The following is a 23,738-nucleotide window of genomic DNA, read 5'->3' on the forward strand; positions in this document are numbered from 1 at the left end:
TTCATTGTCTAGGTTTGTATTGCAGCAATCACCATATTCACTCCCTGTTGAAACCATTTTAAGAAGAGATGTGAAAATAAGTATGTACATTTTGGTCATAAAAGCAGAGAATATGCTGTATGAAATGAAGTTTACACAAAGAGATGATGAACAGGCAATCTGAATCTGGGCACCCAGAGTCAGTCTGTCAATCAATCTGACGACCAATGAGACTTTGGGACAGACGGGCAGATATTTCTGGGTTTCTGGTGCAGTCCGACGCCATCTCATATGCAGTTATCTCTTTATAGAGATTAGCCGAAATGTCGTCTGGACCTAAAACACTGACACAAAATATTGATTTTTAATCAACTCCAACCCCATTCTCACATCGATCGGACTGTAAACAATGACCACGGCACACGGACGTGGAAGTCTTAGAGCGGGATGTCCACTCTACACCAGAAACCTGTCTGTCCCAGAGTCAGTCATCAGACTGATAGACTCTGGATTCCCAGATTGATGAACAGGTGTCTGATAAAACGAAATCTGCGAAATAAGTCTGCGAAATGTTACTGAACCCCGATCCCAGTAAATTAATCTATGTCCGTTTACAATTTGATATAGGCTAATGAAAGTTCAAGATGATGACCTGGTCTCAGAGCTTTCCTTGCTCTCCTCTCATTACCGATGTGTTTATCTCACGGCTGGTTGTCCTTTAGTCTTTTTGTCTTTCCACACTTAAAAGGCTGATGATGTGCGGAGCTGTGTGGCTTTGTGCTGTAAAGAGGAGGCCTGTCCGCTCTGAGCCGGTCCTTTAGACACCCTCAGATCAACGCTTAGATATTCATTCAGGCAGAGGCAGGATGGTGTTTGAAGGCTGGGAGACCAGAGGCCTCACAAAGGACAATCACTTTGAACATCTCAGTGCAGGGATGAATGAGAGGAACACCTTCTAAAACACAGGTTAACCATTTTCTACTGGACTCCCCATGATAGAGAAGATGATCTTATTAGATTTTGTAGCACCTTGCTTCATAAATTTGCATAATAAGGAAAAACTGATTTTCTTGAACTACTACTATAGTCGAGTCAAGTTTAGAGAGAGGGGAGAGAGAGGAGAAGGGAGACAAGTGGAGAGAGAGGAGGGAGAGCGGAGAGTGGAGAGAGAGAGAGGAGTCTACAGTATAGTGTATAGGAGTCTATATAACTCATTAATGGTTTAAGATACATTATTAATGTCACGTAAGGTGTCATGTTAAGACAAGTTTGTTGACTGAACTCTTTAATAATTAATGCATTAATAAGTAGGGGATAATCAACGAGCAGGTCTGCATTAAACGGTTTTAAGGCAGGATGTGAATCGTACATGTTATTCAGCATTTCAGTCACTCCTAACTTTATTGTCCTGTAAATGTCAGTTTGTTTGCAAGCACTGGTTTGTCAATTGGATTCATAAATATTTATTTATTTATAAATATTTATAAATATTAATAAATAATAGCTACTACTAATGAAAGCGCTGTGTCCATAAGGTCAATAAGTCAATGCACAGTGTTTTCAAACATCTAAAAATGTTCAACATAAAAAGCTTGCCACATATACAGTATTTATTGCCAAACAGAGACATACCGTATGACACAGAACACTTGAGGAATTAGATCTTTTGGTGAAACCCGGGTTGACCTCCCTTGATTGACTAGTTATGCCTCGTTATGTAAGCTCCATTTCAACCACATTAAAAGCACCTTTTCTTTTTCCTCTCCGGGGACGTTGTTAGAACTTCGTTTCTCAGCATGTACCGGTAATTGTCACCTAATTACAAAGCTGTGTACACACACACACACACACACACACACACACACACACACACACACACACACACACACACACACACACACACACACACACACACACACACACACACACACACATCCACTTTGAGGCTGGAAAAACATGCACAGGAAGGAAGCACCCAATCAAACATAATAAACAAACATAAATAAACATGATCACACTCTTAACACAATGAACATAGCTGAACTCAAACCTGCTGATTTCATTCAGGTTTTCATTCAGGCTTTTTCAATAGAGTGAGAGAAGGAGAGGGAGAGGAAGGAGAAGGCTCTGAGTTTGAGCCACACAGCGCTGAAGTGAAGTTATCATAATTTAAATGAATGACATTTCCTTTTGTATCTCTCTTGTGCTTCATTTCAGGGTGTCTGACCTCTTCCCTCCCACCTCCTCCTGCCCCCCCTCTCCTGCTCTCCGTCCCTCCTCCTCAACCTGAGGCCTATTTATACCCCGGAGACCCAACGAGCCAATTAAAGCTCTGCAGAGCTCTGCTGTGAGAGCCAACAGTGAGCGCATCTCTCATCACACACATGGTCCAGCCACTCTCCGGCCTCCATCGCTTTCCCCCAACAACCAAGGAAGACAACAGCGGCAACGCTCCAAAGACAAAAAGACTCCTACTTCCATCTTCAGATGACAAACTGCCCTTGATTTCCCATCCTGCTGTCTGCAGCTGCAGCAGATTTTGGAGGCTCTCTAGATGCAGCATGTGGCTGGGTGGAGAGATTGGCCGTTCTGTCCAGTTCGGTTGAAATACAGCAAACCACTCATTGAGTTTTCATGAGCGCCGACGCGTTTAGTGCAGTTTCTTTATTGACTGAGTGACTGAGTGAGTGAGTGAGTGAGTGATGAAAACAGAGGTGAGATTTAGAGGAGCACCATGAAAATATTCACATTCTAAATGGCTGATATATCTGAAGGTAAGTCATTTTTTTTGCACCACATGATTTTGTTTCCTATCAGCTTTGTTTACACTTTTATGTGGATCGTGTGTGTGTGTGTGTGTGTGTGTGTGTGTGTGTGTGTGTGTGTGTGTGTGTGTGTGTGTGTTCCATATGTGTGCTGTTCTCGTACTGTTACCATTGTGTGTGCATTGTAATCAGAAAATGATATTATAATAGACACAATGTGAAATAATAAAACACAGCTCTATTAGCTAATAACCATCTCACAACACGGTAAAACCAGATTCACAGTGTTTTATAGTGTATATGACAAGGTATGTGGTGTACTGTACGTCAAACAGGGCAAATACTATGCTTGTAATGAGCTTATAACGCACTTATGCATTTCAGTGCAGTTAAAGTAAAGTGTCATCGGATATGTATGTTACTAAAACAGTTGTACTTCTTTATTACCATGTGTCTTGTTTTTACTATCAGGTCACAGGTGAGGTAGATTTCAAAATGCACTAATTTAATATAGGAGCTGGCTGTGCATCAGAAAAATATCGATTTTTTTTTACAGAATGATGTGAAGAAATATGATACCTGGGAAAAAAATGCTGCATGAAAGAAACCACAAGCGGTGGGAAATTTAATGGAGTATTTTCATTTTAGTTCTTCTCTTATTGCACATCCCCAAGTCCTCCATCAATCCCAGCCATGAGCTAAGCCCTCTGCACCCTGGGCCCTGTGCAGGATGACTGCTGTCTGCCCCTCCGAGAGCAGCCCAGAGGGGGCTGGGGCTGGCACAGCAGGCTGCAAGGGGTCGGGGGCAGCAGGCACCGCTGGGAGCGGCTCTGTGTCGGGGGCCGGGACCTTGGAGTCTGTGGGAGGGTCTGTGGGAGGGTGTGTCGGTGGTACGGCGGGGACCGGCCACAGGTACGCCCGCTGGAGCCGGCAGGACAGCTCAGACATCAACACAGACGATGAGGGAGCCTCGGTCCGCCGTCTCACTCCACTGGAACGGCTGAACCTGGATATGTGCCAGGATGAAAGGTAGGGGTTAGTAGGTAGGGGAGTTAGCTTACATTCACTGAGATGAAACATTCATCATCTTTTCATTGACCCTGAGTGGCCACGAGTTGTTTTAGTATGCAGTTTGGTGCTAAAGATGATCCATATATAATGATTATTAATGTAGGAAAGTATGTCAGGTGATGTGAATCACATGTAAAAATAAAACATACAATATTAATTGCTCATTTGAATTGCAATTGATGAGTTCATTCATGTATTGACCCTATTCTTGTTATGTAATGTGTTCACAGGGTTGTCCGTGAGCTGACAGTGGGCAGAAGAATTGGCTTCTACAAAATCCGAGGGGAGATCGGCTGTGGAAACTTCTCCCATGTCAAGCTGGGTATTCACGCCCTCACCAAGGGTAAGAAACGACATGATGACATCAATGAAGTTCAACTGTACGTGAAGCAAATGAAACGATATGATTATTATTGAATGTAACGGGTACTATCATTGGAGGATGGCAGTCATACTGAGTATTAAGATACTCTAGAATCGACATAATTTTTGATTGCATGGCCAGCACTTGATTGGAAGTCTACACACATCCCTCTTGAAAGATAGAAATCCTATAGGTAAGCGCCCACTCTTTTTCTACTCTGGCTCTTTCTTGGATTTAATGATGATAGTTTAGCTGATGAGCTGTTTTTATCAATGGAATGCAACGCTAACAAGTGTGTCCTTATGTGCATATGTAGCAGTTGACTAACAACACGGTGTGGGCCTGGTCAGGGGGCTGATTCAGCCACAAACAGACAGACTGTCTGCTGCCCTTGAGCAAGATGGATTGATTAGAGATCTCCAGTTTCCCTAGCGACGGCTAAAATTGCTGCATGCCTCATCAAAGGCTAGAGATAGAGACAAGAATGAGTGTGTACCTGTGTGTGTGTGTGTGTGTGTGTGTGTGTGTGTGTGTGTGTGTGTCTGTCCTGTGTCTATGCGTGGTTATGTGTGTGTGTGTGTGTGTGTGTGTGTGTGTGTGTGTGTGTGTGTGTGTGTGTGTGTGTGTGTGTGTGCTGATCGGTGTGTGTGTGTGTGTGTGTGTGTGTGTGTGTGCGCGTGCACATGCAATAAGTGTCTATGTACAGGTCACGTGGGTGGTATCGCTTGATCCCCCAAAAACAATATGAGCTCCGATGCATTTTGAATGCACGACTGAAAGCTGTGGCACAACTGAAAGGTAGCCTAATACCAGCCTGAATAATGCATGCTGAAACACTATTAGATATCTCAACACTATTTTGACACTTCTTTCTGTATTCAGTTACTGAGGGTCTATTTTATTTCTCTCTATATCAATCATTTAAAGGAACCCAGTCATGATATCAGTTTTTTAAATTTGATATTTGTGAAGTATTTGGATCATTATTAATTGCAAATTTACGTTCATTTTGCAATTTGCCCCCACATTTTGCTCCCCAAAGCTTTTTTAGTGAGTTTACTTTGATTCCAGGACAATGAAAGCCAGCCAGGCACAGTATGTTCCTTTCCTATTCAGTCTTCACTCTCAATTGACCGTCTGTGGTTTCTGCTCAGCCTTGAAGTCATCACAGTTTGACAAAGGAAAGTGATGTTCCTTCATTGGAGAAAGTGATGTTCGTGTCAAAATAGGAATAATAGTGTGAATTGCCCCCCGATAGAACATCATCAAAGAAATTGGTTTCTGAGGACAAATCAAACAATCAAATAATCCAGACCGGAGCATCAGGCTTTGCTGCCTCAGGGAGGGTTGATGTTATTCTAGCAAGAACCAGACAAAGCCATTATTTTTGAATGTAGAAGGAATTATTACTTTGAAATACTGGGTTAATTAAAATCCGCTGATGTTTATATCCTCTAGCTACGTAAAAATGTTATGTAACACGTCTAACACATCGTTTATCCAATATGTGAATTATTTAGTGATGATACACAATGGAATTATTTAGATCCAGCTACAAAATTGACCATAAGTCTTTATGGTTTTTGTCCCCCACCAAAGGGGGGACTATGGATCGGTCTCCGTCCGTCCGTCTGTCCGTTTCTTAGTTAGTCACACTAACGTTGACTTTGTGCCGCCAAGGGTGGAAAATGCATCACTGGTGGGGTCGGGGGACAATATGTTTACTATTTGCTTGTTTTTGTTCGTTTTGATTTTCCTTCCATATCAAGCTTTTATATCAGATATCTGATTGCTGTTTTAATAATATAAAATATTTCTCTGCTTTTGAGTCTTCCATTCAACTGATTGTTCTCCAGCAATCTTTGTGCATAATTCTAGGTTTTCTGTGGGTCACGATCACTGACCTAAGTGAACTTCCCTTGTCTTCTCCTCTCCATCACCAGACAAAGTGGCCATAAAGATCCTAGACAAGACCAAGCTGGATCAGAAGACCCAGAGACTGCTGTCCAGAGAGATCTCAAGCATGGAGGAACTGCACCATCCCAACATCATACGCCTCTATGAGGTTAGACACACAGTTCACACTTTTTCTTGATGATCTCTATGTCCGGTCCTGCTTTCTTAGTGATGGTCAATAATGTTCCTCCTCTTCAGGTGGTGGAGACGCTGACGCGGTTACACCTGGTGATGGAGTACGCAGGCGGTGGGGAGCTCTACACTAAGATTAGTACTGAGGGGAAACTCTCCGACATTGACAGCAAGATCGTCTTCTCCCAGATCCTCTCTGCTCTTAAGCACATGGTCAGCTCCTGAAACGCTTCTATTTCATATTTGAATGGCAAAAAGTCTGTGCACGTTTATTGTATTTTTTTTATCCCTTTTTTTATGCCTATTGATAGCCATGGCCGGAGGCATTGTGTTTTTGGGTTGTCCGTCTGTCTGTCCATACATACTGTACTGTGCGTCCGTGCTCATTAACGCAATATCTCAGGATCAGGAATGCCTTGAGGGAATTTCTTTAGATTTTAGATTTTGGTGGTCAAAGGTCAAAGTTCAAGGTCATGACATGATATTGAATATGTTGACGTTCATGATAATGATAACTAGAGACCATCTTGCAATGGGATCACACCAGCCACCACGCCCATGCGTTAAAACGAATGTGGGCCAGGGACGTAAAGTGGGGGGGCAATGTAGGGGGGCCGACCTCCTTGCCCGGATCACACCCATTTTCGAACTTGGCCTTCATTTTGATATCAACTACACACCCGTAAAGTTTTGTGACTGCAGCTTGCACGGTCTTAATGCTATCGTGCCCGCAAAATCTGTCCACAGACAGACAGACAAACAGACAGACATTATAAACACTCACTACTCAAAACTACTTCTGTGATATTTCCCGCTACAATAGGTGTCTCCAGGACCACATTTTGCCATGATGACACACATCATGGCGCTTGCGCGCGCACACACACACACACACACACACACACACACACACACACACACACACACACTCGCAAGGTGAATACAATACCAGTCACACGCTGTCTGTCTACACTGTGTACTGTAGGATATTGCAAATACTTGATATTGACCATAGCCCGTACTATATACAGAATGTATTTTATTGTTATCTCGAGCCTATTCTCTGCTGCCGAAATGACCCAATTACACTGCGGGGATGATTAAAGTTTCATCCAATCAAACTCATTTATCTAATCTGCTGCTTTCTGTCAGCATACATTACCCTCTCGTCTCATTACTTTACTCTCATAACCCCTATGAAACTTTTATTTAACCAGAATGTTTACTATTCACGGGTTGGGCGAGCTCGCTACATTTACATTACATTGACATTTGAGCCATTCAGAGGACACTCTTATTGAGAGTGGTTTACAATGAGTACTTCAGTAGAATCTGTTGAGATTCCTACAATAGATTAAGCTCAATATTCATGTGACCCTAGAATGGTTGTATATGAGAGAGAGAGACAGAGAGAGAGAGAGAGAGAGAGAGAGAGAGAGAGAGAGAGAGAGAGAGAGAGAGAGAGAGAGAGAGAGAGAGAAGAGAGAGAGAGAGAGAGAGAGAGAGAGAGAGAGAGGTGTTCTGAAAGGAAATAACAGCTGTGGAGAGAGGTAGTAAGGAGGCGGTATGCAAGAGTGTTGCCTGCCGGCTTGGAGCGTCGGCTAGCTGTGGTAAAGGAGTTTAACGAGACAGTTACATGTCCTTTGCATTCTACATTAAATTTTATTTTGTATGTTACATACTTATTGGCCAAATATAATAACATTCATGGGCTAGAAAGTCTGCCCATGTAGGGTACTAGGCAGCCATCTTGCCTGCTCAGAATTTTCTTCTCCCAATGAAGATTGATTGATAGCTGTCATAATAATAATAAAGAATACCTTTATTTATATAGCGCTTTTCAAAACAAGTTACAAAGCACTTTACATACAGATTAAAAAAGGCAAAAGGCAGACAATAAAAAGACACTAGGTAGACATAAAATATACATGTAAAAGTGTAAGTGTCGTAATATGATTGGTTGAAATGGGGTAGAAATTTGATAGTACTGAATGACATCGGCATTCTGTAGATTACAGTTGTGAATGACATCCTGATAGATGGTGTGAAAAAATGTGAAAAACTAAAGAAATTGGATTTTTGTGATTTTTTGTTGTTGCATCCATTATTAAATAGGTGCACTGAATAACCAGGGGTGTGATCTAAAATAGAAAAAAACTCATTTTTCATTTCAGCTCAACTCTAAGATAATGCATTGCTTACAATTTACCAGTCTGCTCTCCACCAGAAGGTGTCACTGTATCACAAACCCAAGAACTCACACATTTGACCAAATTAAAGCAGGAGGCAGATCACTGCTTGTAATAGCAATAATCATATTTTTTTTATCATAATCTGCTGCTCCGATTCTCCGGCTCATCTCCCGCTCCATTGTCCCCTCACTCGAGAACAAGACCCCAAGATACTTGATACTTGATACTTGAACTCGGGTTGGGTTAAGGACTCATCCCCTACCTGGAGTCGACAATCCACCGGTTTCTGATCACTTCTAAAACTTTCCAAGACACTTTTCAGGGGTCTGGCATGAATGTGACTTGACACAGCTGACTTGACACAGCTGACGCGAACAGCGCAAATATAATGAAATGCACATGGGGAGATAACAGGAGAAAGTGAAAGCTATTACCAAGTATATGCACTACATCTACATTCTCTCCTTGGGCTAACTTCTAGTCATTGAAACCCTAGTGAAATCACACAATTTACTCATTTTGCCCCCTCGTCAAGCTGATGTTCGAGTATATACGTCTAGCTGCCGTCGGGAACGCTCCAAGTCGAGGCTGACGGAGCATGTTCCCAGCTTAAGCGTGTGAGTTGGCATGTGTTTGGTCACACCCCCAAATAAGTGCACCCATGGCGCATCGTCTCCATAGTCTCCACCTTAGAAAGTGTGCGAGAGTTTTTTTAAGTTTTCCTAATTATACATCCTTACTTACAGTATATTTAGGATTCTCAATGTCATCACATCCAAGATAATCTCTTGATAATCTCTTCTTCCACAGCATGACAACAACATCATCCACCGCGACCTGAAGGCGGAGAACGTCTTCTACACCTGTAGCACCTGCATCAAGGTGGGCGACTTCGGCTTCAGCACGCTGAGCCGGCGTGACGAGACGCTCAACACGTTCTGCGGCTCCCCGCCTTACGCCGCGCCCGAGCTCTTCCGGGATGAGCATTACCTGGGCGTGTTCGTGGACATCTGGGCTCTGGGGGTCATGCTGTTCTTCATGGTGACCGGCAGCATGCCGTACCGAGCGGACACCGTGGCCAAGCTGAAGCGCTGCATCCTGGAGGGGGCCTACGTTCTGCCCTCCTGGGTGCCGCACCCGTGCCAGAGGCTGATCAGCGGGATCCTGCAGCCCGTGCCGGCGGACCGCTGCAGCGTGGAGCAGATGATGGGCTGCGAGTGGCTTCTGCCTGTGGACTTCCCGCAGGCCATGGATCCCTTCAAGCTAGACCCGTCCCACTTAGCGGAGAGCACTCCGTCTGAGCTGGAGGAGGAGGAGGTGGAGGTGAAAGGGGCGCTGGAGATGCTAGGCATCACCTCAGAGCACATCCTCAACAACCAGGGTAAAGACTGCCGGAGCTCCATCACAGGAGTCTACAGGATCCTGCTGCACCGCGCGCACAAGAGACGAGCCGTAGACAGCATGCCCGTGGTCACGCATGTGGTCGGGACGAGCGCGAAGAGTAAAAAGGAACGTCTAAAGGTGTATCGTAGTTTGCGGCACACGTCCAAACTCTGTGTGATTCTGTGACAAATAGCTATGAGGAAATCATTCTATCTCACTACTATATTAAGTCTAGGGGTTCCGCTCACGGTGCGGTGGAAAATCGCTCAACTGTTGAGTCGAGCGAGCGAGGCACGCCAGAAATGAGTGCTCGAAGCGCACAATATTTCTAGTAGGCATTATAGTCCAAGATGTGACTGCATGGATTTAGCCATATTTCATTATTGGAAGTGCTTTTTAGTCCAGCAATAAGTTGAAATCATGGTATATGAAGCCAATCACCTCTTGAAGGCTGGATGTACTTATTTTAGTATTTCTCTTCTACTAAATAAAATCAGTCTCTGTGAGAATGTTGCTGTCAGCGGATCACAATTGTTTCCTCTTTTGACATGGACTTGTAATCCTCTTATGAGATGTGGATAAGTCGTGGAATGTAAATGAATTTATTAATGTTAACACATTGGGTGTTATGATGACAACTAATTTAGATCACATATACAACCTCATTTGTGGGTCATTTACTTTACTTTACTTTATTGTTTATTTAGACAGGACAATGCACATTAATAAAACAGTTGTACACATACAGAATCATCCATATGTGACAACGGTAAAAGTGCCGGGGTTAGCCGAAGCTAATTTTCACCCGCAGTCCTCTGAACATAAACAACTAAAAACTACAGGATAAATACAGAATACGGGAATAAAAAAGCAATATAATAAAAATGCACAAGGGATCCAAAAAACATACACAAGGGATAACAATACATACACAGAATAAAAGCAATACACACAAACCGATAAGATAATAAAATGATTTAAAAAAAAATGTCCAAGAGGAGGCTATTGATTATGGGTGCACTGTTGTGTCGTTTTGAGCCATGTAGGCCAGACACCTAGCCTGCTACATTCTATGCTCAGTTGTGCTAAAACAACAAGAAAGGCTATGAAGTATCAATGTAGCGCTCTTAAAAACAGAAAGACTTACAAAGTCCCATTATTATGCTGAGGCGATCTAACAAGGTGATCAAACATGGTCAAGACATGAACTTCTGTATTTAATTTTTATTTTTATTTCCTTAGATGCCTTTTCTTTTCTATTGTGTTATGATGTCCCACAGGCTGGTTTCATTTAATGCTTAATAGTCTCGCTTGAGACGACATGCTTAATAACAATGTATCACAGAGATATTACCATCTTATGTATCTCTATGAGATGTTCCTGCTACTATATTGGCTGCCCCTGTCCTCGGTCAGCAAAGCTCAATGACCCTTATTTTTCCCTGGTCTGAAAAATCCAATAAAGCTATCAATACAAGATTGTTGATGTGGCAAATCAGTTTTGAGTGGAATCAGACTATTGTGTAGTGTAATTGGGCTTATGGCATCATCTGATGCCATAAGCTACATGCTTTATGCTTTAGTGTGTGTGTGTGTGTGTGTGTGTGTGTGTGTGTGTGTGTGTGTGTGTGTGTGTGTGTGTGTGTGTGTGTGTGTGAGTTGCAGGTTGCAAATTTGTGTGAAAGTTTCACCGTGTAAAACCAGCAAGACCTTCAGACCATTCAGTGTCTCTCCCTCCTCACTGATGCAGCTTTTGTTCTGTTCGTTTGTTTCAATGTTTGTGTTGTCTTGTTAATTTCTCCTAGTTTTTCTAATAAATTATTGTTTTAACTTTGGCATATGACTCCCTCTTTTGTTGCTTCCTTGAGCTGGGTTGTAACACTATTTATAAAAAATAAAATAAAGAAGAAAAAAGTTAACATGAACAATAAGTGCACATACACTGACATAACTTGACTACTCTCGTATACTACATTTCCCAGAAGGACCATTGAAGACTACGTACGCACGCAGATCCGGCTTACGTGATGACGCAAATTTTGCCTTGTTGGAAGGTGATTTCACTGAGGAGGAAGACGTTTCCGGAGACGGTAGCATAGTAGCAGAAACGCTGAACAGACAAACACAGAGCCACGGATAGACACACTCACTTGAATGGTATTTTGTCTGCTGTCATCGAACGGTAAGCAAATTAATATAGACATTAGTTGCGTCTGTTTTTTTTTTTTTTTATTGTTTGTCACCGACGACCACGCCTTCTCTGTTCATTTATTTATTGCTAATGATAGTCCATGAAGCGTTAGCTGACTTGCTAATGCTGGTTGCATATTCCTTCTCTCTGCCCTCGCTTTGAACAAGGAAATGAACGTTACATTGTCCACTCTGTTATAAATCACCAGTTTATTAATCACACTGCTAGGCAATGTCAACGATAAGTAGGTCATGTTGGAAAGGGTATTCTCTGCAAGACAATAACGCACACCCTGGCCTACACTCGGACTGTCTGCTATCACGTTTGGTTAACAACAAAGGAGACATTTGTGATAATGATCATGCAGCTTATTTTGTTTTGACAGTAGATGGTGTGGGTTCTCGTGACAAAGGCATGTGGGAGGAGGGGCGGGTCCTAGTAGAAGATGAGGTCATGATGGGAGGCTGGCGATGATGATGCAATACCAAGCTGTTTACATGGCGTGTTATCACTGTGACCCACCCAACAGGATCTAACCTTTCATACTTAGGATATACTACCAAGATGAGTCATGCCTTCGTGGCAGTCTCATTAGGTTTTCATTTAACTGTAAGATGATTGTTGGTAGATTTTGGGGGGGGGGGTTCTTTTTGGAGGAGCAGACCTAAATTTCACTAAACATGGACCATGCTCCAGTACGTTGTCACATGACTGCACACCAGACTTGCTCCATCATGGTAGCAGTGCAGGGTGGGCTACAGAGCATCAGTGTCTTGCTCAGAGACACTTCAGCAGGGTGGGTGCTTGCTGATACAGGGGTTTTAAGGATGGTCTCCCTAAATCCTGTTGGCCTGTGATATTAGACCCCATGGGGATGAATACATTAAATGATCATTACACCACATTATCATGATGAATATGACTGAATGTCCCTGTGTTTCTGCAGATGTCAGTGACCGAGGACCTCCCAGACATGGATGGAGTGGACGGTGCGGACCTGTTGGGGCTCCTGTTCCAGAACGGAGAGGATGGGACCACTGAGCCCTTCTTCCCTGATGGGAAAGGGCTCATTGAAGACTGGCTGTTTGATCAGGATGTAAGGCTTTCTGACACCCACGTTTTGCCTCGTATTAATGACGTTGGTCAGATTGCTGCTAGCCAAGCGCAATATCTGACCATATTGTTACTTTTTTCTATCAAATGACTTAAACTACTCCTGTATTTTAAGATTGCTAAAATACTTTCTCTTTGTTTAGACTAAAGTCTCTGATTTGAGACCAGTTTTGCCTCACCATTTCATATGGCTATGTGACTATGAAGAACAATAGTTGTAATAATAACTACTACTTTAAAACAGAGTTTACAAGCTGCTTGACAATAATCTAGAATACAAGAGTAGGTGCCCTGTCTGTTTTAGTTTTATTTATTTAAGCCTAGATTTTGAAATAACCAGAAGGAAAGAATATAGGTCTGATGACTACTTACTTAGTGTTTCAGATGACTGTAACATTTTTATTTCCTCCCAGATGCTGACAGGTATGGATACTGAGGACTTTTTGGCCAGCTTGCTAGAGGGAGACGACAACATGGCTGCCATCTGCCCCTCCCACTCTCCCCGGGGCAGCGACAGCGGCATCTCCGACGACAGCAGCACTGCCGGCGGTATCGGAAACAACAACTGTCTGGGATGCCCGAGCCCCCAGAGCAGTGACATGGACCCGGTGCCCAGCCCCAGCTACTCCCAGCCCAGCCCGGTGTACTCTGACCTGGCCCTGGTCCCAGGAGAGCTGCAGCCGGAGACTCCAGAAGCCATGGCAGTTCAGACCGATCACAGCTACTCCCTGCTGCAGGGCGGGGGCACCGACCTGGATGCCCTGCAGAGCGTGAGGGCAGAGAAGCCAGATATGGATGTTTTCATTGATTTGGGTATGTGTGTACAAGATCTCTTGTAATTTGTCGGCTGGATAGGCTTCATTCAATATTTTAGAATGTATCCCATCCACTCCTTGAGGTAGACTAATCACTGAAATCCCTTTATATCCGCTTAAGTCACATGGATTGGGGATTACTAAAAGTTAGAGGGTGGGATACTGCATACTGAGGCAACAGATGGAGAAACTCTCTGTCAGATCAGAATGTTAGACTTGACTTTATTTTAAATATGCATATTCTTCTTGTCTATCAGATGACCTGGACAGTGAAGATGCAATGGACGACGACTTGACTGATGAGCTGCCCTGCACTTTGTCCATAGAGGACTCAACACAGGACTCAGCACACCCCAACAGCGCAGAACAGGTTCGTTTTTAAACATTCAGTTTAGTTTGTCTGTCATGTTTTATTGGTGAGCTGGTTCTTCAAAATAAACACAAAATAAAATAACATGATGATGTATGCTGTGACTTTGGCGCCATCTAGTGGCATCATCTTGTGCTTGACTGAATAACCACAAAAATAACAGGTAATTTGGAAAATTGTGTTCCCTTCCTCCCCCCAGTTCCAGTTTAAAGAGATTGTGCTCACTGAGGAGGAGAAGCGGCTTTTGGCTAAAGAGGGAGCAACCATCCCCTCATACATGCCTCTCACAAAGGTAATGATGAACATAATCACACTAACACATCCACTACATGTACAATAACTTGAATATTATTTTCATAGTAATTGATACATAATAAACATTGTTAGCAGTATAATACTGAGTAATTTGTAAACTGTGATTCTTATAGCATTGGCTCGGGACTGTTATGCACTTTGTCGTGTGAGCAGTGTCATGAAAGCTTTCTCTCCCTGTGTCACAGGCAGAGGAGAGGACCCTTAAGAGGGTCAGGAGGAAGATCCGCAACAAGCAGTCTGCTCAGGAGAGCCGCAAGAAGAAGAAGGTGTATGTTGATGGACTGGAAAACAGGTGAGAAAATGAAGCCAAATTATGTTTGAATGAGAAATGAATTATCTGTAATAAAATCACCTAATTAAATGAGTATCGCATAGATATTGGCGACAGGCACACCCACCACAGAACTTTCTATACCCCAGTGATTGAGTCCAGTCCAGCACACCTGGGCCCTGCTTGTTGTACATAATTTAATTAATTCAGGCGAATATGATGCCAGCCGTTTAAAATGATCTTGCCTATTTTGCATCCGCCTAACTCGATTCCTCAAATGCAGGTGGCAGATTGATTTGTAAAACGTCGATGTAATTAACTTTGTTAATTGCACGGTCACGTTTTGAAATAAATGAAACATGAGCAGGGAAACAAAACCATGATCAACAGGCATGTGACTGTTACTGCAGTTGAGCAAGTGTTAATAATGGAAGGCTATGAGGAACCTGTCTTATCCAAAAACATATCTTTACTAAGGAACGTAACACTCCCAAAGTCTCTACAATGAGAGCAATCGTCGCAATAAATTGCAGAGAAGTTATATGTGGAAATACTAAGTAGGCTATATACAGTATAAGTTTATAGCCCACATTACATCACTGAAGTTACCTATATACTTAGGTATTTAACTCCTTTCATTGTGGAAGTTATTCAAAATGCCAAGATTTTATTTTTCTCACCTATAGTCAACAGTCTATGATCCTTGGGCACATGCCCAAAGGACACAGAAGGAGAAGAAAGATTTGTTTACAAAAAATAAACTATAACCTGGATTAAATCTTTATCTTTCAAACACCAAATAATGCAAATGAGTGCAAATAGTGCAAATGAGTTCATGGGTGGTTGCTCTGGTCACAAGTTAGGCAAAACTTTAAAGGAACACTCTGCCCATTTTCAACCAGCTTGTATCATTAGAACATCAGTAGTATATCAGAAAACTGTAAACTGTTTTGAAGTCTGTCATTTAATTTGACAGTTATTGAGTGTTAAAGCAAACACTCAAAAACACTAACTCAAATGAATAACTCATTAACTCAAATCAACTCTCAATAACTGTCAAACTAGATGAATGACAGAATGTTTGACAGTTATTGAGAGTTGATTTGAGTTAATGAGTTATTAATTTGAGTTAGTGTGGACCAGTGATGTCACTGGTCCACACTTTAACACTCAATAACTGTCAAATTAAATGACAGACTTCAAAACAGTTTACAGTTTTCTGATATACTACTGATGTTCTAATGATACAAAGCTGGTTGAAAATGGGCGGAGTGTTCCTTTTAAGCTTGCTTCAAGGAACAGAAAATCGCAGACTTCCGTCAAATTGCCAACAGCCTTTTCTGGGTAACTCATGTTGCAAGTGGAACATGAAATGAGAAATTGCTCAATCATTTGCTGTCGTAGATCCTTGTGATTCGTTGAGGAAATGCAAACCTCTAACCACACAAGGCATGATGTATTTGATCACATGTATTTTTATGTGACAAATTGTCTTACTTACTTGCATGATGCACTACCTACCACAGGGTGGCCATCTGCACAGCACACAACCTGGAACTACAGAAGAAAGTCCAGCTGCTGCAGAAACAGAACATGTAAGATGACTAATGTCAAGAGATATTTCTTCTGCATTAACATGTAGTATTGCCTAGAAAGTAACCAAGTATAAACTACAACAAATGTTCTTTCTTTCTGTCTTTCTTTCTTTCTTTCTTTCTTTCTTTCACAGATCCTTGATAGAGCAACTGAGGAAGCTGCAGGCTATGATCAAGTTGTCTACTTTGAAGGCCAGCACAACCAGCACTTGTGTTATGGTAGGAGGAATAACACAATGTAGCTCAACTGATCACTTACTCACTCAAACACACCGACAACCTGCCCACTCACTCACATCTCTTCTCATATTCAGTGTGAAGTTCCTCTTTTCTTTGGACCAAGAAAGCCCCTCTGTTTTGTCCTGACTCTGTCTCTCTCTCTCTCTCTCTCTCTCTCACTTTGGCCTTCCAGGTGTTCCTGCTCTCTTTCTGCCTCATTGTCTTCCCTTCAGTCAATCCGTTTGGCAGCAGCACAGGACAGAAGGAGCTCTACACGCCCTCCACAGGTACGTTAAGTTACGTTAAGTTAAGTTACGTTAAGTTACGTTAAGTTACGTTAAGTTAAGTTACGTTAAGTTAAGTTAAGTAAAGTAGCACAGGACAGAAGGAGCTCTACACGCCCCCCACCGGTACGTTTCTTATATTTCAGCTTTTCTTGCCATTTTTGATACACATCATTGACCGCCGTCTTGGTAAGATAAGGGACTGAGGGGACACGGTGGAGCAGTGGTAGCGCTGTCGCCTCACAGCAAGAAGGTCCTGGGTTCGATTCCTGCCTGGGATGTTGTGGGCGCTGAGGCTGTGTCCCCATCCCCATGTCCTCAGTGCCTACGGCCCAGGTGGGCTCGTCAAAAGGGCCTTTCTGTGCGGAGTTTACAATTTTATAAATGTGATTGCGTGACAAAGATTGTATAAATTGCTTATTTAAAGACATGGCTTTGCAGTATCGGATTTGGTATAATTGTAAGTACATGAAAGCGTTTGTCCTCCTGTCGTTCTTGCAGTCATGTCCAGGACCTTGCGCTCGCTGCCGCCAGATAGCACAGATGCCATATCCTACGTGGACACTGAAGAGGAGGAGCTCCTCCTGGTGGCCGAGGTGGAGAACGTCAACGCCATCTTCGCCGGCGGTCAGATGAACCACACGCCAGACTACCAGACGGTGGAGCAGCCTGACTCGGAAACGGGCGTCAACAGCAACTCCTCTGCGGACTTCCCTGGTCCCGCTCAGGCTGCCGAGATGAAGCCGGGGTCGGCCGGTGGAGTAGAGGGCTTGCAGGAGGGATCCATCGATGGTGTAGTTGGGTCCGCCGTGGCCTACGAGGTCCCAGGATCCAAAGAGAACTGGATCGACAGGAAACCCACGTCTGTCATATTACAGCAGCACCGCTCAGATGAGATGTAGGAGAAGTGGAAGGATACAACTCAACCACCAGAGGGCGCCATATTCCCAATGGTTTTAGGTGCCAGAGGGAAACTTAAACTTCCAAAAGGAGGCAGGGAAAAGAATTGCCAAGAAGTATGATCAAGTCTGTCTCTCCCTACTTCTCCCCTGTAACCGTCTTCTGACATACTACTGTTCCTTTGTAAGCACTTTGTTCTGATTTCCCTGTTTCAGTGATCAAAAAGGACTTGTGAGATTTAAAATACATGTGTAGGCGAGGCAGTGTTGCCTGATCAGTAAAGCGCAGGACATTGCAGAGATAACATACAGGACAGTATGTTTCCGTTTGCAGAGACCAAACTGTAAAAAGAGGTGCTGCATAATCGTATTACTCAATGGCATTAACGGTGTCCCGGCACCACCAGACCACCAAATTCCAGGGAGGGTTTTGTATGACTGTAGTCTCTACCTGTATGACTGTAGTCTCTACCTGTATGACCAGTCTCTACCTGTATGACTGTAGTCTCTACCTGTATGACTGTAGTCTCTACCTGTATGACTGTAGTCTCTACCTGTATGACTGTAGTCTCTACCTGTATGACTGTAGTCTCTACCTGTATGACTGTAGTCTCTACCTGATGACTGTAGTCTCTACCTGATGACTGTAGTCTCTACCTGATGACTGTAGTCTCTACCTGTATGACTGTAGTCTCGAGTCGACCCGTCGTTCATTTTCTCCAGCAGGTCCAGATTAATGTGCCTTGCTGATGAATGACCTTGCTCTCCCATCGTGAATCATTCTGGAAAAAGAAGAATAGTTGAATAGTTTGCACAGTCAGCCAGCAGCATCCATAGCATAGTACAGTACAGTATAGAATGCTTTATTCTCATGATGCTTGATCAAAGTGGTGGTTTGACTTTGACCACCACTGCACTGCTTTAGCCATTGCAGGACATTTGGCCATTTAGAAGACTTGAGAACGTTGTTAGTATAAAAATACTCCCTTGTAACAAGGGTATTCATGCTCCTTTTCATTTTGGAATGTTTTGATTTTTATGTTGTATAGTAAAGCAGGAAAAAAACATGTCTGAGTGCAGAATATAGAATGGCATGACTTTGCCATCATTAACTGACCCCAATCTATCTGTCTCTATCTGTTCTTTTATAACTTACAGGAATAGTCGTTACCCTTCGACAACTTGTCTGAAATACCTCTTGACACCTGCTGTGTGCACAGAATAAGAATAAGGGCTTTCATTTGTTCTGTAAACTCTGTTGCAGTAAAATATACTCAAAAATGTAATGACCTGTTTTTGTTCAGTGAGGCATTTTTGTTATTTTGTGTATTTCTTAAGATGCTATCAGTGCTAGGTGGAATCTAAATGGTATTGGAACTGCCTTTTGTCATGATTGACTGTTCATGAGATTTTAAATGTTAAAAGAAAGAAAAAAGCACTGACATTTGACATAGTCCAATTTTGAAGTGTAAATAAGCTCAAATGATTGTAGCACTTCCGTACATTTGAACTCTGTATGTATGTATGAGACTTGTCTCTGAATATATATAATAATAATAATAAACCTTTTTATATATCAAAATGATCACTTGACTTTTCCCTTGGTAAAAATGTATTCATGAACAAAGGTAAAGAAAATCTGAACACCAAATCTAGGTCACAATAAACAATGTGTGCCATCTTTTGACCCAGTGTGGGTCTTGCAAAGAGACCCACACTTGAAAGAGTCCCACATTACACAAATATAATATATTGGGAGAGAGTGTGTGGATATTATTTAGCCTTTGTTCAGTTTTGCTTGCTCAAGGTCACTTCAACAGTACTTTTGAGGTAAGGGAGGGGGGAGTGTTTATCATTTGTTTTCATCCAGATTTTCAGCTGGTCTGGGATTTTCCCCATTAAGCCATGTTCCCCTCTTAGCCTCACTGCTTACTGATTCATTACTGTGAATGGCACATCATTTCAACAGGTTCCAGGTACAAATGCCAATTGACTGATGTATTTATCCAACTAATATATCATTGCATTTGATTAATAACATGCCTCTGGGAGATGGGCCTAAAGACCCTACATATATAATCATCAATAATAACCCCTAAATAATGTGGGTTATTTGGACACCTACTTATAATTAATTTTAAAATGGATTCCATGTATATTCTGCCTTTTCACCTAAATGCTTTTGGTTTTTCCCTGGTCAAATTGCCATGCCAGACAGGTGACAGTTGGTCTATATTTAGCAGTATCCTCAGCTGTGGAGAATAACAACAGCATGCACAGTGATGACACATTAACCTGTGGGGTACAAGGATGGGGTAGGATCGTGAGTCATAAGCTTTTCCACATGTTGAGACCATGGGTTGAGACTAGTGTATTGTAGAGGAAAGGTCACTCTCTGTATCACCAGCAGGTGGCAGTGTGAGCCCATAAACGGACACTCAGCGCTCAGAGAAGAGGCTACTTTCTCTGTCAACACTGTGGTCACTCAGCTGGATCACGGCTAGTCTCGCTTGCAAAGGGACTGGGAGAGTCAAATAAATAACAAATAGGCCTACGCCTCATTTGAACATTCAACACTCATTTCATTCAATAAGAAATCCTGCTTACCTCATGCAAAAACCACAGGCTCCTATATGCCAATATTCCTATAGGACTTAAAGTGGCTGGACTCTCAGTGGTGACTTAGTGATCTCATCATATTTATAATTCTTATATTATTTTTGACCCCCAGCCCCCCCACCAGGCCACCACCCCACCCCATGGGATTACTCTTGTCAGTGGTCCTCATTGTGGGGTCCAGGGACCCCCAGGGGTCCTTGAGGGGCTTCCAGCGAAAAGAGGAATCATTTATTTTCACTATAATTCCAACACAATGACAGAATGTATGACTATTTTTGTTCATGGGTTTCAAGCAATTTCTGTAATAAAACATCTAAAAGCAAAAATCCTATCAGATGGGGGACCCTATATAAAAATCTAGAGCGGTATATTTGCGAAGTGCAAGCTGTTCATTCAAGACCAATCAACCGGCGCGCAAAACCGCACAGAGCCCGAAGGCACCTGTGTAGAGAGAAGGATGCTGAATGTAAAACATGCAGTCAACCACTGATAAGAGAGAGCGCACTGGCCCCGGCACGTGGCGCTCTACAGGAGGGGGCCGGGCCGCGCATCTGTCGAGCATCTGCCGGAGGGGAGGAGGACCCTGAATGGACTGGGGTGATAAGAAGTGTGGCAGCAGCCACAGCACCCCCCCCCCCCCCCCCCCCCCCCCCACACACACACACACACACACACACGCACGCACGCACGCGCACACACACACACACACACACACACACACACACACACACACACACACACACACACACACACACACACACACACACACACACACACACACACACACACGTCCCCTCATAAAGAGCCGGGGGCAGGTGGAGGACGAGTGTGTATTGTGGTGACACAGAGTCGCTGTTGTCTCGGGGGTGAATCGACACGCGTCAAGACAGAGCTGGCAATTATGCAAAGGCTTGGTTTTCAATGGACTGACACAGGGATAGCGGAACGCATCTGAACTTGGGGGGGCCGGGGGGCGTGTCGGGGGGGCGTGCCCCCCCCCCCCCCCCCCACACACACACACGTCTGTGAACCACCATCATTGATTATTATTATTATCATCATATAAAGATTTTGGTCGTTTGAAGCCAGATTCATATAGGAATATCTCATTTTAAATTAACATTAGGATTAGACGGTTGTGATGTCAGTATTCAGTCTTAACAATCATATATTTGCTCCTTTTCTCACTCACTCCTATGTCACCACCTGCTCTCACTGCAGGGTTTGAGATTCAACTTTTTTTTATCACCAGCCAATATGGCTGCTAGATTTTAAAGTTACGAGCCAATTAATTTCAACTAGCCAAAATGTTTTTCTTGAAATAAACCAGAATATGAGGGCGACTGGGTTTTACAGCAGGGCTATTCAACTAAATTGTTCAGGGGGCCACATTGTCAGAAACCTAAGGGACCGGGGGCCGGACCGTTCCCCGAGCCAGTACACTTGACACAATGCGCCACCATATTTTTGCAGCCGCGCTGGAACTATTATTAAGTAGGGGGTGCTGTAAGGAATGGAATCTCGGCAGCGCCGAAGAAAATGTTATGTTTTTTGGGCTTTTATCCATATTTAGAAGAATATTTAATTTTAAATTAACATTAGGATTATACTGTTGTGATGTCATTATTCAGTATCTTCTCCTTTTCTATTATTAGTATTAGTATTAATATTAAATACTGAGTATCTCATGAAAAACTATTAATATTGCATCTTTTGTGTTTAGCTCCGTCTCACAGCAGGCCCGGCTCCAGAACCAAATTACAGAGGGCGCCTGCCCCTAGCTTGGGGGGGCCAAGGGGGGTCCGGGGGGATTCTCCCCCGGAAGAAGATTTTGTACATTTTAAAGTAAAATTCGTCAAACTGGTGCATTTGAGAGCAAAAGGAAGAGGCTAAATCTATGAGGAACTACACACATCTCTAATGTGTTGTGACTTTACAAATAGGCCTAAACAATTCATATTAAATGTATTTACACATTGTGCACAAATTGCATTCATTGTGACAAATTTACAATAGTTAATTAATATCCAGCCAGAATCATTGCAAATGGAGGTTCAAAGTAACAGTTAGCAATAGCATTCAGTTAATCAATGCCTAATGACAGCCAGATTCCGTTTTAAACTTTAAAACAGAAAAACGGAAAAACGTTTTTAGCACACACAAAAAAAAAAAAAAAAAATTGAATGGGGGGGCCAGTTTAGGGAATGGGGGGGCCCGGCCCGGTCAGGCCCCCCTCCAACGCCGGGCCTGTCTCACAGCATTGTAACATTGTAGTGCAGCAAGAAAGGAAAACTACTGTAAACATTTGAACCACATTTCTTGTTTAGAACCTATAGGTAGCAACATCGCCATCTCCTGAAAAACATTAATATTGCACCTTTCTTGTGGCTACATCACAGCATCTACTGAAAAACATTTATAGTGGATCTGACTTGTTTAGTTCACTTTAGATTCACATCACATCTGAAAAACAACCAGTCGAGTGTAATAAGTAAATGAGGTTTAATTGTAAAAAAAAAAAAAAAAAAAAAAAAATCTAAAAAAAAAAAATTTTTTTTTTTTTTTTTTAGGAACTGAAAAGTACCCGGGCCACGGCCCGGGTGGCCCGGGCGGTTCCGCGATCCCTGGACTGACACACACAGTGGCGTGTGCCGATCACAAGCTGTTCTGGACGGCCGGTCACTCCTCCAAAGATTTGGCTCTGGAGAGAGAGAAAAAGTGTCCCCCTTATTCAGGTCAGCAGGACAGTCTGACTCTGACACTCCACGGCTAGCCTGTAAACACTGCGAGTTTAAATAGCACGCTGTTGGGAAGATCCACAACGCGCATGTTTACTGTTGAGCGCGATGATGCAAATAGAAAGCAATGGGGTGTAAGGGGAAGTTTACTATCTGGAGCATTGATGGTTATTCCTAATTCTGTACGAATATAGATGCACAAATGGAATCCCGGTGGTTCGGAAAGCATTGGGAAACCCCTGATATTTCAATTATGGTCCCCCGCGCGGGTGTGATCCGAGAGATAACTGGTCTTTAGCTACTCCATAGAGACACTTTTTTTATTGTTGCGCTATTTGTCCAGATCCCCCATCACTATAGCTAGAGAGAGAATAGTGAATATAGTAATTATTCTATATTCAATAATTGTGTTAACTTCTTGTAGGATAAATGAAATAATGGTGAAGTTGAATAGGCGAATTAATTTA

General features: G+C 42.9%; 2 protein-coding genes across 2 annotated transcripts; both read left to right on the forward strand.

Moving 5' to 3' along the window:
• Positions 1 to 3,474: 3,474 nt before the first annotated feature.
• Positions 3,475 to 10,028, forward strand: nim1ka (NIM1 serine/threonine protein kinase a; the record flags this gene model as incomplete). The annotated part of the gene is made up of 5 exons (XM_083643911.1): positions 3,475 to 3,773; positions 4,046 to 4,158; positions 6,123 to 6,244; positions 6,334 to 6,480; positions 9,270 to 10,028. 5 exons carry the CDS (start codon positions 3,475 to 3,477, stop codon positions 10,026 to 10,028), a joined length of 1,440 nt encoding a protein of 479 aa, XP_083500037.1.
• Positions 10,029 to 11,914: 1,886 nt separating this feature from the next.
• Positions 11,915 to 19,473, forward strand: creb3l3l (cAMP responsive element binding protein 3-like 3 like). The gene is made up of 10 exons (XM_083644424.1): positions 11,915 to 12,024; positions 12,980 to 13,129; positions 13,560 to 13,959; positions 14,219 to 14,331; positions 14,531 to 14,623; positions 14,832 to 14,938; positions 16,444 to 16,512; positions 16,647 to 16,731; positions 16,925 to 17,018; positions 17,517 to 19,473. Exons 2-10 carry the CDS (start codon positions 12,980 to 12,982, stop codon positions 17,915 to 17,917), a joined length of 1,512 nt encoding a protein of 503 aa, XP_083500550.1. The 5' UTR covers positions 11,915 to 12,024; the 3' UTR covers positions 17,918 to 19,473.
• Positions 19,474 to 23,738: the final 4,265 nt, after the last annotated feature.

The sequence above is a fragment of the Poromitra crassiceps genome (assembly GCF_964638095.1).
Source record: "Poromitra crassiceps genome assembly, chromosome: 10".
NCBI lineage: Eukaryota > Metazoa > Chordata > Actinopteri > Beryciformes > Melamphaidae > Poromitra > Poromitra crassiceps.

What these genes read in the sequence shown, in the direction of transcription:
- creb3l3l (XM_083644424.1), top strand. Translation starts at nt 12,980, where the DNA reads ATGTCAGTGACCGAGGACCTCCCAGACATGGATGGAGTGGACGGTGCG. An exon ending in ACTGGCTGTTTGATCAGGAT is followed by an intron (nt 13,130 to 13,559) that starts GTAAGGCTTTCT and finishes ATTTCCTCCCAG; the next exon opens with ATGCTGACAGGTATGGATAC. An exon ending in ACCCCAACAGCGCAGAACAG is followed by an intron (nt 14,332 to 14,530) that starts GTTCGTTTTTAA and finishes TCCTCCCCCCAG; the next exon opens with TTCCAGTTTAAAGAGATTGT.